Source organism: Vespula vulgaris, chromosome 3 (assembly GCF_905475345.1).
Source record: "Vespula vulgaris chromosome 3, iyVesVulg1.1, whole genome shotgun sequence".
Classification (NCBI taxonomy): domain Eukaryota; kingdom Metazoa; phylum Arthropoda; class Insecta; order Hymenoptera; family Vespidae; genus Vespula; species Vespula vulgaris.
In genome coordinates, this window is record NC_066588.1 from 4501507 (window position 1) to 4517340 (window position 15834).

Below are 15834 nucleotides of genomic sequence, written 5' to 3' on the forward strand. Positions count from 1 at the left end.
TTTCTTTATCTTCTTTTTTTTCATTTATCGATGACATATCCTCAAATTCTTGTGTTATGCGCGTACATATAGGTATATATACATATATATGCATATTTATGGCGAACCGGCCGTCACATCGAAAGGTTCATTAACGACATGAGTCGCGTCATTTCGAATTTTTCTTTCGGTCCTACGCGAAAAGTAAATTCGTTGGCGCCACAAAGGTGAAGTACCCACCTTGGTTCGGTAAATATTGAATATTCGTATACTTACTGGTCTCGCTTGTCACCGATTTCTTCGATTATATTATCCTCTTTCTTTTCGAGTCAGTGAAATCGACATGATTATCGATATGAAGTAAATACATAAGTTAATTAACATCGAAAGGAATGGTATAATAAAGTTATTGAGAGAAGAAAAGACTTAAGGAAAGAAAAAGTAATTTTTTTTTCTTTTTTTGATGATTACATTTCGTTAGATATTCTTTTTTTTTAACATTTTTTTTCTAACGTTTAACATTTGAGAATTTCCTTATATCTACTCTCCGCACATTCATTAATAATAAATGGGTAAGACAGATTTGTTGGATGCTTCATTCTTTCTATGTTCATAACTGGAAGAACTAAGTAGAGCTTTTAGATAGTTCACTTTGTTCTTCACAAGGTGAACTTGGATCTAACAAGTACAAGGACAGGTACAAATCGGACTGGAAGAACTTGATGAAGTAGAGCTGCTAGATGCTTCGGTCGGTTCTGCAGAACTGGAAGAACTTGGTGAAGCAGAGCTGCTAGATGCTTCGGTTGGTTCTTCAGAACTGGATGCAGCAGGGCTACTGGAATCATCACAAGGGGTAGTAGATTCATCACTTGGTGAGGAAGAGCTGTCAGATGCTTCAGTCGGTTCAGGAGAACTAGAAGAACTTGGTGAGGCAGAGCTGCTAGATGCTTCAGTTGGTTCTTCAGAACTAGAAGAACTTGGTGAGGCAGAGCTGCTAGATGCTTCGGTTGGTTCTTCAGAACTGGATGCAGCAGGGCTACTGGAATCATCACAAGGGGCAGTGGATTCATCACTTGGTGAAGAAGAGCTGCCAGATGCTTCGGTCGGTTCTGCAGAACTGGAAGAACTTGGTGAAGCAGAGCTGCTAGATGCTTCGGTTGGTTCTTCAGAACTGGATGCAGCAGGGCTACTGGAATCATCACAAGGGGCAGTGGATTCATCACTTGGTGAGGAAGAGCTGTCAGATGCTTCAGTCGGTTCTGCAGAACTGGAAGAACTTGGTGAGGCAGAGCTGCTAGATGCTTCAGTTGGTTCTTCAGAACTAGAAGAACTTGGTGAGGCAGAGCTGCTAGATGCTTCGGTTGGTTCTTCAGAACTGGATGCAGCAGGGCTAGTGGAATCATCACAAGGGGCAGTGGATTCATCACTTGGTGAAGAAGAGCTGCCAGATGCTTCGGTCGGTTCTGCAGAACTGGAAGAACTTGGTGAGGCAGAGCTGCTAGATCCTTCGGTTGGTTCTTCAGAACTGGATGCAGCAGGGCTACTGGAATCATCACAAGGGGCAGTAGATTCATCACTTGGTGAGGCAGAGCTGCCAGATGCTTCAGTTGGTTCTTCAGAACTGGATGCAGCAGGGCTACTGGAATCATCATAAGGGGTAGTGGATTCATCACTTGGTGAAGCAGAGCTGCCAGATGCTTCGGTCGGTTCTGCGGAACTGGAAGAACTTGATGCAGCAGGGCTACTAGAATCATCATAAGGGGCAGTTGATAGATCACTTGGTGAGGCAGAGCTGCTAGATGCTTCAGTCGGTTCTGCAGAACTGGAAGAACTTGGTGAAGCAGAGCTGCTAGATTCTTCGCAAGGAGTAGTAGATTCAGTACTTGGCGAGGTTGAGCTGCTAGGTGTTACGGTCGGTTTTGCAGAACTGGGAGAACTAGGTGAGACAGAGCTGCCCCATGGTTTAGTTGAGTGTACACTGGGCGAAGTAGGTTTAGGACTGGATGGTTTGGTTGGGTGTGCACTACTGGGCGAAGTAGGTTTAGGACTGGATGGTTTGGTTGGATGTGCACTACTGGGAGAAGTAGGTTTAGGACTGGATGGTTTGGTTGGGTGTGCACTACTGGGTGAAGTAGGTTTAGGACTGGATGGTTTGGTTGGGTGTGCACTACTGGGCGAAGTAGGTTTAGGACTGGATGGTTTGGTTGGATGTGCACTACTGGGAGAAGTAGGTTTAGGACTGGATGGTTTGGTTGGGTGTGCACTACTGGGAGAAGTAGGTTTAGGACTGGATGGTTTGGTTGGGTGTGCACTACTGGGCGAAGTAGGTTTAGGACTGGATGGTTTGGTTGGGTGTGCACTACTAGGTGAAGTAGGTTTAGGACTGGATGGTTTGGTTGGGTGTACAGTACTGGGCCAAGTAGGTTTAGGACTGGATGGTTTGGTTGGATGTACACTACTGGGTAAAGTAGGTTTAGGACTGGATGGTTTGGTTGGGTGTACAGTACTGGGCGAAGTAGGTTTAGATGGTACGGTTGGGTGTGGAGTAGTATGAGGTGAGGTAGACTTTTGAGTGGTAGTCGAAGTACTTTGGCTTCCCCAAGATATTATAGGAATGGGTATACGAGGTGGTTTCCATCCTCCTATTCCTATTTGCACTCCTCCATTTGCTCCTATACCTAATCCTCCTTTGGCTCCTCCACTTACTGCTCCGCCTACGTTTACGGTCGCTCCTGCTTTATCTTTTCCCGATCCTGCATTTAATCCTGCGCCTACGTTCACATTCACTCCGCTTTTAACTCCATTGAATTCTGTATTTATTCCTCCGCCTATGTTTGCATTCGCTCCTCCTTTACCTGCACTCAATCCTGCACTTGCTCCACCACCAAATCCTAGTTTTGTTTGTGGAAATATCTGTAAATCAAATTATTATATATATAATAATTTGAATATTTAGAATCATATTTTTATAATATAATTGTCATTATAATGGATTCAACTATAATCATGTCGTAATAATAATATGAACTTACCCAGGCCGTGCTATAGCCCACAAGAAAGAGTAGAGAGAACGTTAATACCTTCATGGTAGCTTGCTTCTTGTTTCACTTTAAAATTTTGAGCCTTTGAGCGTGATATTTATACGGAGTTCCTGAATAGGCATTAATTTATTATCTTATTGACAAGTGCCAATGACGTCAAAACATATGTTTTGACAATAACTACGATACTCGTCATGAATTGTAAATAACGATATCATTTGTAGTTTCAGAAATAATGGTCTTTTCCGGATGTTTATGTCTAATATCGAATAAAACTGTCTGTTATTATCTTTTCACATATATCTTAATTTTTTAATTGTTAGGTCATTTCGAAAGTTTTTGCACAGTATGCATTTGTGACGCATTTCTAAACGTTATAATTGATATAGATCTATATCAATCATTTATGGAACTTTCTGAAATTTTTAATTCATTATTTGCAACTATACATATACATACACATAAACACACATACATACGTACACATATACACACATACATATATTATCTTTTTAATTAATATACCACACTAGACATTTATTTCTTCATTTGTATCGTATGCACACCTAATTTTTCATAATGTATCAAGAATTATTAATTTATCCTATTTCATGAATAATATTTTGTTCCTTTTCTTCATAAATAAAAAAGAAAAATGAAAAAAATGAAAAAAGTATATCGAATAGGAAGGAGTTTCGTTCTCGCGAAGGAACCCTCTTCGTTTAGTTTCATCTATCTTCTTCTCTCTTTTTTTCTCTCTCTCTCTTTCTTTCTTCACAACGGTAGCATCACAAATCACGAGGAACAAAGCGATCGTTTATAAAATGTTTAGAGCACGGCGTAGAGAAGATCGTGACGGTCGCAGTGTTTGGCCGACGATGATTTGCGCGACTAGATAGGGTATAGCGATAGAAGAGTCCAATGGAATTTTGTTACTTTCGTAGAGCGTACCTAACGTTGCTACGAACGGATGGGACATAGAAATCGGTCGATCGTTCGACCGGGAAAGCGAGAGAAAGAGAGAAAGAGAGAAAGAGAAGAAGAAGAGAGAGAGAGAGAGAGAGAGAGAGAAGTAAGATCAACGCGTTTCTTCTCTTCTCTTTTCTTCTCTTCTCTTCTCTTCTAAAACCGTGAACGGAGTCCTTTCTCTCTGTTCGAAACAATCGAGGGAAGTTTGCACGAACGTGTGATTCGCATCGATGAAGAGAGAGAGAGAGAGAAAGAAAGAGAGAGAGAGAGATGAAAATAAGACTAAAAAGAATTTAAAGAAAAACTGTGAAGAAAAGTTGAAAGAGATTAAAGTAAAAAAAAATTCTAAAAAATAGAAAGATAAAGAGAGAGAGAGGGAGAGAAACAGAAATAAAAAGAGAAAAATTGAAAGAGAAAGAAAAAGAAAGATATGAAAATAGGAAAAATAAAGAAAAAAGAAACAGAAATAGAAGAAAGTAAGAATTAAAAAGTAAGAGTTAACTATTGATATAATCACGAATACACACGTTCAGAGACTATAAAAAAGAAAACCATAGAAAATATATCGAAATAATTTTCTATGATTTATCATTGAATTATGAAGTGTTTCATTAAGACTAATGGAGTTTAATTTAAGATCATTTAAAATCACATATATACGACACACACATGTATAATAATCTATACATATAAATCGATGTTGATAAAACTCTTATACTAAAAATACGATTTAAATATGTAAGGTCGTGACGTGACTTCTAGTCTCTTTCTACGTTTCCTTTTCTCCTAGAAATATTATGTACACAAATACATAAATATACACCCATAAATATATATATATATGTACATTCGTATGTATCATGTATCTATAAAACCACTGACAACCAAACGTAAAAGACTCGACAGGTCTTTCTACACTTATGTACACGGCACGGAGATGCTTATCATGAATTTTTCTTTTATCGGGTTAATTGTATAACCTTAAAATACTGAAACTCCGGCAGCTATACTAATTACAGTAAGGTCTTATCGATATAACTTTCATGTTTTCTATCGGCAATGCGAAACGTTTGGATTTTTTCGAATTAAGAAATTTTTCGTCGCCTTAAAATATAAACATAGTCTCGTGACTAATTTATTGAACTAATTTCTTCTTTTCTTTCTTTCTTTTTTCTTTTTCTTTCTCTTTTTTTTTTTTTTTTTTACTTATATAAGCAATTTATTTTCACATGATCAACTTCATAAATAATAAATCAAATCGATTAGATCATTTCATATATCTGGCATAGATGTCTTTATTTATGTTTTTCATCTTTTGTATACATATATATATACATATATATATTCTTTTTTTAAATTAATTATTTCTTTTCTTTTTTTTATTTTCATAATTAAATACATTCTGACAAAAGTCTCTTGATATATAAGTTAATTATTAAATTAGGTGTACGTAACTGTGCGTTAGTAATTAGGAAAATGATCTAAATAAAAAATCTGAAAAAATCAAATTTTGGAATTTTTATATAAATAAATAAATGAATATATGTATATACACGTATATAATATGTATTATGATTTTTATAGTTAAATTTTAGTGATTCATATGACATTAATACGTATTTTACGTAAATACATGGGTTAGTATATTGAATATAGAAACGAAAAAGGAGGAAAAAGCTAAATTCGAATGGTACACAACGACGACCGTGAAAATAGTCGTCGTCGATCTATTTTTGCCTTGAATTCGAGGCATTCCAAAAGAACAACCTCAAGTGTTTAGAATATCATCTCGTGAAACATCTCAACGATTTGTTTCTTCGAGCTTCCTGCGTGATGAGTGTCAAAGGAATCTCTAAGTGATAAATAAAATTATATTGGTTCTCAACACGTGCCTTTTTCGTTATTTTTGAAATTCTTTGAAAAAAAGGAAATACAAAAAGGGAAAGAAGGAAAAAAATCTTAAAATATAAAATAATATACGTATAAATATATTAACATCTTAATTGACAAATTTTATTTATCATTATCAAATCGATTATAATAATTTTAATAATAATAGTAATCGTAATAATTAATCAATAAACAAGAAAATTTGATTAATATTATTATAGGGCGTAATATTAATATCATATAAATCGTTATACATGAGCATTATTAATATCTTATATATTACTATACAACAGTTTATAGTATTATATATTAATCACTTTATTAATTCTTCTAATTTTCTTTTTATTTACATTATTAATCAATTAAAATACACGTTATTAAATAATTATATTTTTATTTACATCAAATCTTAGTTTTATTAATATTAACATAATTATGGATTTCATTAATATTTTACAAATATCAATGACCATCGAGATATATTTGAGTTCTAAATAAATTTTGTTTATTTAATCATGTAAATTATATTACAATTTGAATGACGTCAATGTGGACAATTTGATACATCTTAGGTACATACGTATTTGTATATATGTATGTACAACTATACTTGTACATATGGATTACGCAAGAATCCTATGTGATGCATCTTAAATGCATGAAGTTTGAGTTCTTGCATCCGGGTTTATTGCCTCTCCCTCGTTGAATCTTCCGTGATTTCGGAGGACACGTAAGTATCGACCTTAATACCTCTCGATCAGTTTTGAAACCAACCATTTATCGTATCCGGCTCACAATCAGATGTTCTTTCCAAGAGATCGTTAAACCACATCGATTGCGAATACGAATGAACGTTATTTTCCTCAACGTCCTTCTCTCTCACCGTTCTATTTTCTAATTATCTCATCATTAATTAATTAATTATTAGAAGTAAAATTTGAAATATCATAGGAATATTTTTTATTATTATCTACGTTGAAAACATACCAATTTTTTCTTTAAAATAATTAATACGCTTTTTTTTATCGTACATGTACAAACCTTCGAAATGAATTAATTGAAATGAATTTAGAACAATGAAAAGTTCAAAGTAGATCGAATTTAACGATGTAAATTTAATAAATTCATACAATCTTTTTTTTTGTTTCTTTTATAATATATATAAACATTTAAATAAATTAATTGATATAATTGAGAAAAATGGAAGGAAAAATGGATGTTTATAAATTGACAGGAACACCGCTAAAATTAACAATACATACACAGAAAAATCTCATGGTAATTAATAAAATATTTTAATAAAATTTCTGATAAGAAACAAAATCTAAGCTATACAGCCTTGTCAGCCCTTATCAATCGTCTTCATGCTTTCTCTGATATCGGTTATCACTATTCACGGATATTATATATCAGTGTTGGATGACAACGAAAATATTCGATATGTTTAATTAATTGCGTATTACAATTAAAAAAACAAATTCACTTTCAAAAGACATGATCGATTTATTAACTAATTATTAATCAAAATATAAATATAATAAATTTATCAAATATCGAATTCAACTGATTTATAAAATATATTTATATGTTCTTATTTATATTTCGAAAACATTCCAATGTAAAAATATATATACTCAGTCAATTAAGCGATGAAATTGTTACGACGGTTTCGTTAAAAAAAATTTCTACAATTGAATGTTAAATGTAAAAAAAAAGAAAAGAAAAAAGGAAAATAAATAAAAAATTTATTCGTATATAACATAATATTAACGTGCACATAAACGCATTATTACCAATTAAAACTTGAGAACATGTCATTTCGCAATTAATAACACAATTGAAACACATTTCGATCGTTAATAATTAATTGAATTATTGATTAACGAGACGTGTTTTCTTGGTGTATACGATGAACACATACATACCAATATACAACTAAAGAAGGAGAGAAGGTGAGTCAATATAACGAGATGTTTACGATAGAAAATGATCGGGTGGTGGACCACACACGACGAAACGGTGTTCGGTACGGGTACCCATATCGATCGTTTACATTAATCGAGCAATCATACACACTCGTGTAAAATCGCATTCGTGCAATCTCTCTCTCTCTCTCTCTCTCTCTCTCTCTCTCTCTCTCTTTCTCCCTCCCACTTACTTTCTTTCTTTCACGTGTTACATTACGTTCTCGTAGACGCGTTACAGCGTAACGTGTAAGTAACCTTCCATCTCTTTCCTTCTCCCTCTCTCTTCCTTTCTCTCTTTCTTACAAGCTGTTACAAATTACGCGTTACAAGGAACGCCAAGCTAACGTGTGCGGAGTCTTGTACGAGAAGAGAACGATCGAGCTTGTGTTTTCTACGTATGGTTTCGAATATCTATGTATTAGTATGTATATGTGTATATATCTATCTGTATATATGTATGTCCGTATGTATATGTGTATATAAGTACGTGTGTATGTATGTAAGTATATATAAGTATATATGTATAAGTATATATACCTACATATGTGCGTGTGTATATATGTGTAGGTATACGTACGTACGTACATATGTGTGTGTGTGTGTGTGTGTGTGTGTGTGTGTGTGTGTGTGTATGTATGTAACTATATGTACGTACATATGTGTGTGTCTCTCTTGGCACACTAATTAGGACATACGTGCTGACTTATCGCGACATTACATCGCAAGGAACGAACGTGATCGAGATAAAGATTGAATTGCATCGCGTGCATTTATCATGCTATTTTCTCTCCTTCCTTTTTCGCGGATCATTGCGCCTTACGTGCTAGCATTATTCGAGAGTACGCTCACTCGAATGGATCGATCGATCGAACGGATCGAATGGATCGATCGATCGAGCGATCGATCCATTCGATAGATCGTTTCATTCGATCCACTCGATTCCTGTCTTTCTTATGGAATCGACACGATGTACATTATGTACTGTTAATACGCGTATACTCGGATATCTAATTTTTCTTTTTTTCTTTCCTTTTTAATTTTTTTTTTATTTTTTTCTTATTATCTTGATCCATTTTATTTTAACTCTCTTCGATTTCGTCTTCGAGTTTAATATTAGATTTGTTTAAAATTTAGATAGATATGTCGGATGGTTATGTCAACGATAGAGGCGATGAGAATGTCCTTTTTTTTTGTTTTCTTTTTAAAATTTTTGTCGCCGGTATACTTTATTTTCGTTCTAGAATTTTTTTTCAGTGACGTATTATCCCGGTCGGATCGAAAATTAAGTGAAAATGTTTGTGTTGGAAGTGAGAAAATATCTCTTTTCTTTTTTTTTTTTTTGAAATTTTGTTTCGTAAGTTTCCAGTGTTTTCAAATTTTTCGAGTGATGAATTAGTTCCAGTTGATCGAAAATGAAGTGATAATGTTTGTGTTGGAAGTAAGAAAATATTTTTTTTTTTTTGGAAATTTGTTTCGCAAGTTTCCATTCTGTTTCAAAACTTTTTTTGAGTGACGTATTAGTTCGATCGGATCGGAAATAAAATGAAAATGTTTGTGTTGGAAATAAGAAAACATTTTTTTTTTTGGAAATTTGTTTCGTAAATTTCCAGTGTTTCAAAAATTTTTCGAGTGACGTATTACTTCAAATGGATCGAAAATTAAGTGAAAATGTTTGTGTTGGAGGTAAAAAACTAACTTAGATTTTTATTTTCACTTCATAGACTTTGTTCAGGTCAAAATTGAACGGAATAATATTTTAATCGAACATAAAAAAAGAAGAAAAAATATTTCGTAGCAAAAAGATATTCCTTCTTTTTTTTCACAAAATTTATTAAATCTGTTTAGATCAAAATCGTCGAAGAAGATATTAACAGTAGGAAAGAAAAAAAATAAAAACAAAATAATAAATAAACAAATAAATAAAAACAAAACAACGAAAAGAAGGAAGAAAAAAGCAAATAACAGTTATCGAGGACAAAAATGATTATCCGAATCGTTTAGAAATTTTTCTCCGATCTGAGAGCGCCTTCTGATCATCGAAAATAATATTTAAGCGAGTCGGTCGTGCAAGACAAAGGGGGAAAGATCGGAAAGAAAACGAGAGAGAGAGAGAGAGAGAGAGAGAGAGAGAGAGAGAGAGAGAGAGAGAGAAGAGAGAGATCGTTCCTTAATCTCTGCAGATGAAGATTCTTCTCTGATGTTCATGATTATCTCTCCTTCTTTTTCTATCTTCGTACTACTCGGAGGATTATACCATAGCGGAATTACAAGGGCCGTGAGGCGACGAAACCCTTTCGACGAGCAAAAGGGCCGTCACTGCAGAAACTCGATCCTATTTTTATTTCCCCGGTTGGTGTGGTATTACGGCACGATCGGATCGATAAGAAAATTTCTGTCGAAACGAAAAATGAATTGGCAAGAGAATTCTTATTTTTACATTCAAAACGAATAACTTTATCGTTAAATTGTATTTTACAATCGTTCATTAACGTAAATAAGTAGGTAAATAGATAAATAAAAACAGAATTTTCTAATCGACTTATTAATCGTTTTTATTATCTATCTTATTCTAATCTAATAATTATCGTTCCTTTGATTATTTTACTATTTCGTATCATATCAGACAAAATTAAAAAATGAAATATTTTCAATCGTTAATAATTGCACGTTTCTAATTACAAATTTGTATTCTTACAGAGAAAACTTTATCATCCGATCATATTTTTCAATCATTCGTAGATAATACATATATTCATCAGTTATATAAGACATATTTCCAATCAGTTGATTTTAATCATATTACGAATCGTTCCAATTATATATTTTATTCTAATCTAATAATTATCATACTACCTTAGATTACTTTACTTTTCTTATCATATCAAACTACAAGAATAGAAAAATAAAAATTTCTAATCATTAACAATTACTTATTTCTAATCATAAAGTTCAATCATAAAGTTATTCTTAGATCTCACGTTTCTACGAGATCGAACGGAGAGGGTAACAAGATTGGGAGGGAAGAAAAGATGATATAAAAAAAAAATGTTTAATTATCCAAGATCATTAATTTCATTCCAATTAAATAATCTCGTTCAATCTTATTATCCTTTATAAAATTTTTTTTTATTCGTCAAAAAAAAAAAAAAGAAAAGCTTTTCATTCGCTCGTAAATCAAATCGATTATTGGATCGAATAATGCAAATTAATCTAATCATACGTTTGTACAATGTGTTCATATAGAATACCTACCTACATTTAGGATCATAATTTCTAAGGTGTGATTAGATAGACTACATTTGCACACGCATATGCACATGCACACGCGTATGTATACGTACACATATGTACTACATCCCTGTGTGTCGGATTTAAGGGCGTCTCGCGTTACGTCCGGCTCCGGGGCTTGGAATTCGATCACGACTCCAGTCTCGTTATCTCGTTCCGATTCGAAGCAGGTCGATCGAATCGTAAGGAAAACACTTGACCCGTGAAACGTACGACCGGCGCCATCGGTCGATTCTTCAAACGCTTATATATAAACGTAAGTAGATACTAAATAAAGTATGTTAGTCGTCGTATTATATCTATAAGCGTTGAAACCTTTCGAAATCGTCATGCACATAAATATCATATAGACAGTGTGTATGACTCATATATACTTCCATATGTTATCAAACATTTTAATTTCTTCAATATTTAATATAAGAAAATTGGAGCTTTGATCGGAGGAGAAGGATTGGGGGTAGATTGGATTAATATCAGAATGATTTCGTTCGAATTTACTTCGTTTGATATATCGATTTATGAGAAATTTTATGGGTGAGTGTGTTTGTCGATTTTTCGATATTGCAATAAGAAATGTTTGAGTTATAGTTTATGAAATATTATGAATGCGTTTGTTGAACTATATTTCAATATTTTTGTTAGAGTCACGTAAGAATGCATGGATGATGCGAGTTTTTTTTTCTATCTTTTATTTTCTTCTTCTTTCTTTGTTTAAAATATACAGATTACACATGCGTAATATTAAATCATATAAACGATATAAAAATATATACATTTATTTATATATATATATATAAATATAAATAATATAACTATTACAATATATTATATATATACGTATATACATATATTATATAATATATACATATATACATACATATATTATATATAATATATATTGCATATGCATATACATAAACAATAAACAATATCACCGATGTAGCTATAAAATACAATATTGCTGCATATCGGTATACGATAAATAATAAATGCATATATTACTTTAGTGGGTTGGATTAGACCGCTGGCATTATAACTACATAATAAAGACGAGAGGTAAGACTAATGACGGCAAAGTGGAGGCACGCATTATAGCGGAGCAGCACGTAACGACGACGTAACATTAATCAATGTCCCTTTTCATCCACGTGCGTGCATACGTGCGTGCCTACATGCGTATATGAGTTCGTACGTGTGTTTCTCTTTATATGTCTGTGTTCGTTCATGCACGCTTCTAGTTGCCGCTTCTACTCGACGCACCTCGTTTGGCTCACAAAGAAGTCATTGCCTCTTCTAGACGAGCTTCCATGAAAAGCTCTCTCTCTCTCTCTCTCTCTCTCTCTCTTTCTTTATCTCTCTTTCTTTCTCTTTCTTTTTCTTTCTCTCTTTTTCTCTCTTTCTCTTTTCCTTCGAGTATGTCGTTCTCAACTATTCGTTCGAGCGTAACGACGCTACGCTACGACGTTGACTACACGACAACGATGACGACAAAGGTAACCGATTACGTTTTCACGTTAATTACGACGCAATCTTTAAAGGATGAACGAAAACAGAATTAGATCAGATTCGTTATAATAGTTTTGTTATTATTTTATCATTAAAATCGGGTCCAACTTTTTCTTTTTTTTTTCTTCGATCAATCATTCATTCGAAATAATTAAAAATTATTTTGATCGTTGAAATCGAATAATACAAATTATTTAATCGTTTACCACTTTTTTTCTGATCATATATTTTCTTTTTAGTTTATTTATTTATTTTTTTTTTTTTTGAAACGGCGAAGGAAAATAATTATCGCGAGTCATTGAACGGTATGCACGTATATTTCATTCATACTTTAATAACACTTGTACGTACGTTTCATTCATATTATCAGATTAATGATATATCAAATAGATCGATAGTGAGGATGATCAAATTTATTTTCATTTATCTTCTTATTACTTCTTTCTTTTTTAATGACGATCGGGAGAGAGGCAAATCATCACATATCATTGTATCGAGTAATATAGTTAGTATTTATAGTATTTACGTTTCATTCATGTTCATTTTATCAATGAAGTATCTGACAAACCAATGAACAAACCAAAGGATTTTAATTCGTGCTAACCTCGATTTCTTTTTTTCTCTATACTTTTTTTTCTTTTTATTTTTGAATGAAGAAAATTATTACACGACTCGTAGTTAAATTATATTTCATTAATCTTTATTATATCGACGATCTTTAAGTATCGGAATGTATCCATAATAAAATCGAATTAATTGATCGAATCATCATAATTGTCATATAATCGGTGTCGAGCTCGATCGAGTTACGAAACTTCTTTTTTTTCGTCCCTCGACGAATTTTGACCTTCTTCGTGATATAACGACACCGATATTTTCGGTGAAAGACGAGCCTGATATTTCTTCTTCTTTTTCTTCCTTTTCTGTTTTTTCTTTTTTTTCTGAGGTGAAACACCCAAGTGAATTCGTTTCAAAGTAGTGCGGTCAGATTAACCGCTTCGCATTCCTATCTTGCATTCCCCTGGTCGCCATGTAAACCGGATTCGGCAAGAAAATGCGTAGCTTGTACCATCCGAAAGAAGATTCATCGAGTGCAAAAAAAAAGAAAAATAAAGGAAAGAAAAAGAAAAAGAGAAAAAAGAATGGGAATCAAAACAAAAATAAAAATAAAAAGAGAAGGATAACGTAAAGGGAAAAAGAAAGAGAGAGAGAGAAAGATAGAGAGGGTTGGAGGAAGAACGAGAGGGTGGGTTAAGCAAAGACCATGGAATACCAACGAGTGCCTGGACTTCGCATTTCGAGGCGTTATCACACGACGAAAGAATGTTAGAAATGTTTTCTCGATCGTTTCGTGACTTTTTTTTCTTTTCTTTTTTTCTGTGTGAGATTTACCATAGTCCGATTTATTTCGCCATTTTATTTCATTCCATTTACATATGTATGTATGTATGTATGTATGTATGTTATGTGTGTTATGTATGTATGTTATGTGTGTTATGTATGTACGTATGTTGGTACATACGTTCTTGTAGTTTCTCTTTATCTATATTATTAATGACGATCGTCATTTCTATTCGTAGTAATTATTTTTTGATGATCGTGAATAGATTTAAGTTCGTAAATAATTTCTCCTTGATCGTATAAATCTATATATATTATGATGATGATGATGATGATTATTATTATTATTATTATTATTATAGTATTCACGTACATTTATAAATCTACAAGCGAGAAAAATTCAAATGAGCTGTACGTAAATTCTTTAACAACACGGTAGTCGTAAATAATTATTATCATTTATATTTATTAATCAAAAAATTTCATATATTTCGATATATTCGAACGTGTTCTTTGCAATAATTATCCCCATTGAAATCACTGATAGAAAGGGACAATTGTGTTAAGAATAAAAAAAATTAATTATTGAGAGGAAGTAAATCGAAATAAAAATTTATAAAGAGGAATCAATTGATTAAAAAAGAATACTTCTTTTTCTTTTTAATACTACTTTACGATACTTACGAATATCGAATGAAATTTTATTACTATTAATAAATTTATTATCATCGATTATTTTTACAAAATGATAATCAATTCCATATAAATATATATCTTTGATATATAAATATTAGTGATATAATACGAAAAAAAAAAAAAAAAATTTCTTCGTTCATGGTTCTGTCGACGTTCCGACGACAGTGCCACGACGTCGTTGACGGTGTTAATTTATCGAGTCGTTTGCTAATTCACCGCTCACGCGTTCAGGAACGTCGAGAAAGTGTGAATTATGGTTTGCGACTCTCTGTACCCTTACGGTGTTTCATCCTTTTGAGAAAGATGCTTGTTAGGGGGCGGAAGAAGGAGCAGAAAATAATAGGAAGGGGGTGGTAGTGGTGATAGTGGTGCACCACACAGAATAAGGATACCATAGAAATATTGTTCTATTTAATTTTTTATCGTTTTTTCCTTTTTTTCCGCTTTATTCTTTTCTCTCATTTTCACATTTCTCATTTCTCTTTCATTTCATTTCTTTTTTCTTTTTTCTTTTTTCCTTTTTTTTTCGTCGAATTCTCTTGCTAATTTTTCTTCTTTCTCATTCATTCTTTTTTCAATTTTTTTTTGTAGTCCTTCGTTCCTACCTTTTCTTTTTTTTCTTACTCTTTTCCTTCGTTCCCTCGCTTTCCTATTATTCATCAATTTTTGTTTCCTTTTTCTTCTCTCTTTCTAATATTTGTTTTTTTTTCTTTCGATTCTCTTTTCGTTCGACTTCTTTTCTTGTCTCTCTTTTTTTTTTTCTTTTTTCTGTCTTACACTCATTTTTCTTTCTCTCATTCCTTTGCGCAATGACGATCCGATGACTCCTCTCTAACGACGAGGCATTATTCCGTTCAGCAAGGAAACGCAGCTACGATTATCCACGGCGACTGCATTCGATCTGGCGACCTCCCACAAAGTACAATGGCGCATTATTACTTTCGGAATTTACGATCACGACGAGCTTAATAATAAACTTATGCGAGTCGCTTAGTCGACGATATTTTAAAAACGAACAAAAAGAGAGAGAGAGAGAGAGAAAGAGAGAAAGAAAAGAAAAGAAAAGAAACAGAAACAGAAAAGATATTTATTTCATTTTTTTTTCTTTCACAACCATCTATAATCCAATTTTCTTTCATATTTACAAAAAAATTAAA

The 15834-nt window shown here is 32.9% G+C and overlaps 1 protein-coding gene across 27 annotated transcripts; it reads right to left on the reverse strand.

Moving 5' to 3' along the window:
• Positions 1 to 405: 405 nt before the first annotated feature.
• LOC127062148 (uncharacterized) lies at positions 406 to 3107 on the reverse strand. 27 transcript variants are annotated; one of them, XM_050989886.1, is made up of 4 exons: positions 3012 to 3107; positions 2451 to 2892; positions 2115 to 2162; positions 406 to 2066 (listed from the first exon to the last, which is right to left on the reverse strand). In XM_050989886.1, the coding sequence occupies exons 1-4, from the start codon at positions 3063 to 3065 to the stop codon at positions 658 to 660; spliced, it is 1953 nt and encodes a 650-aa protein (XP_050845843.1). In that variant the 5' UTR covers positions 3066 to 3107; the 3' UTR covers positions 406 to 657. The 27 variants fall into 27 exon arrangements, with proteins under 27 accessions (XP_050845843.1, XP_050845842.1, XP_050845837.1 ...); XM_050989885.1 differs by lacking the exon at positions 2115 to 2162 and adding an exon at positions 2259 to 2306; XM_050989880.1 differs by adding an exon at positions 2259 to 2306 and having other exon boundaries at positions 406 to 2210.
• Positions 3108 to 15834: the final 12727 nt, after the last annotated feature.

Excerpts from the sequence above, each read along its gene's own strand:
- LOC127062148 (XM_050989861.1), bottom strand. The coding sequence starts at position 3,065 with ATGAAGGTATTAACGTTCTCTCTACTCTTTCTTGTGGGCTATAGCACG. Across the intron at positions 2,893-3,011 it reads TGGGCTATAGCACGGCCTGG|ATATTTCCACAAACAAAACT; the intron begins GTAAGTTCATAT and ends TTTGATTTACAG.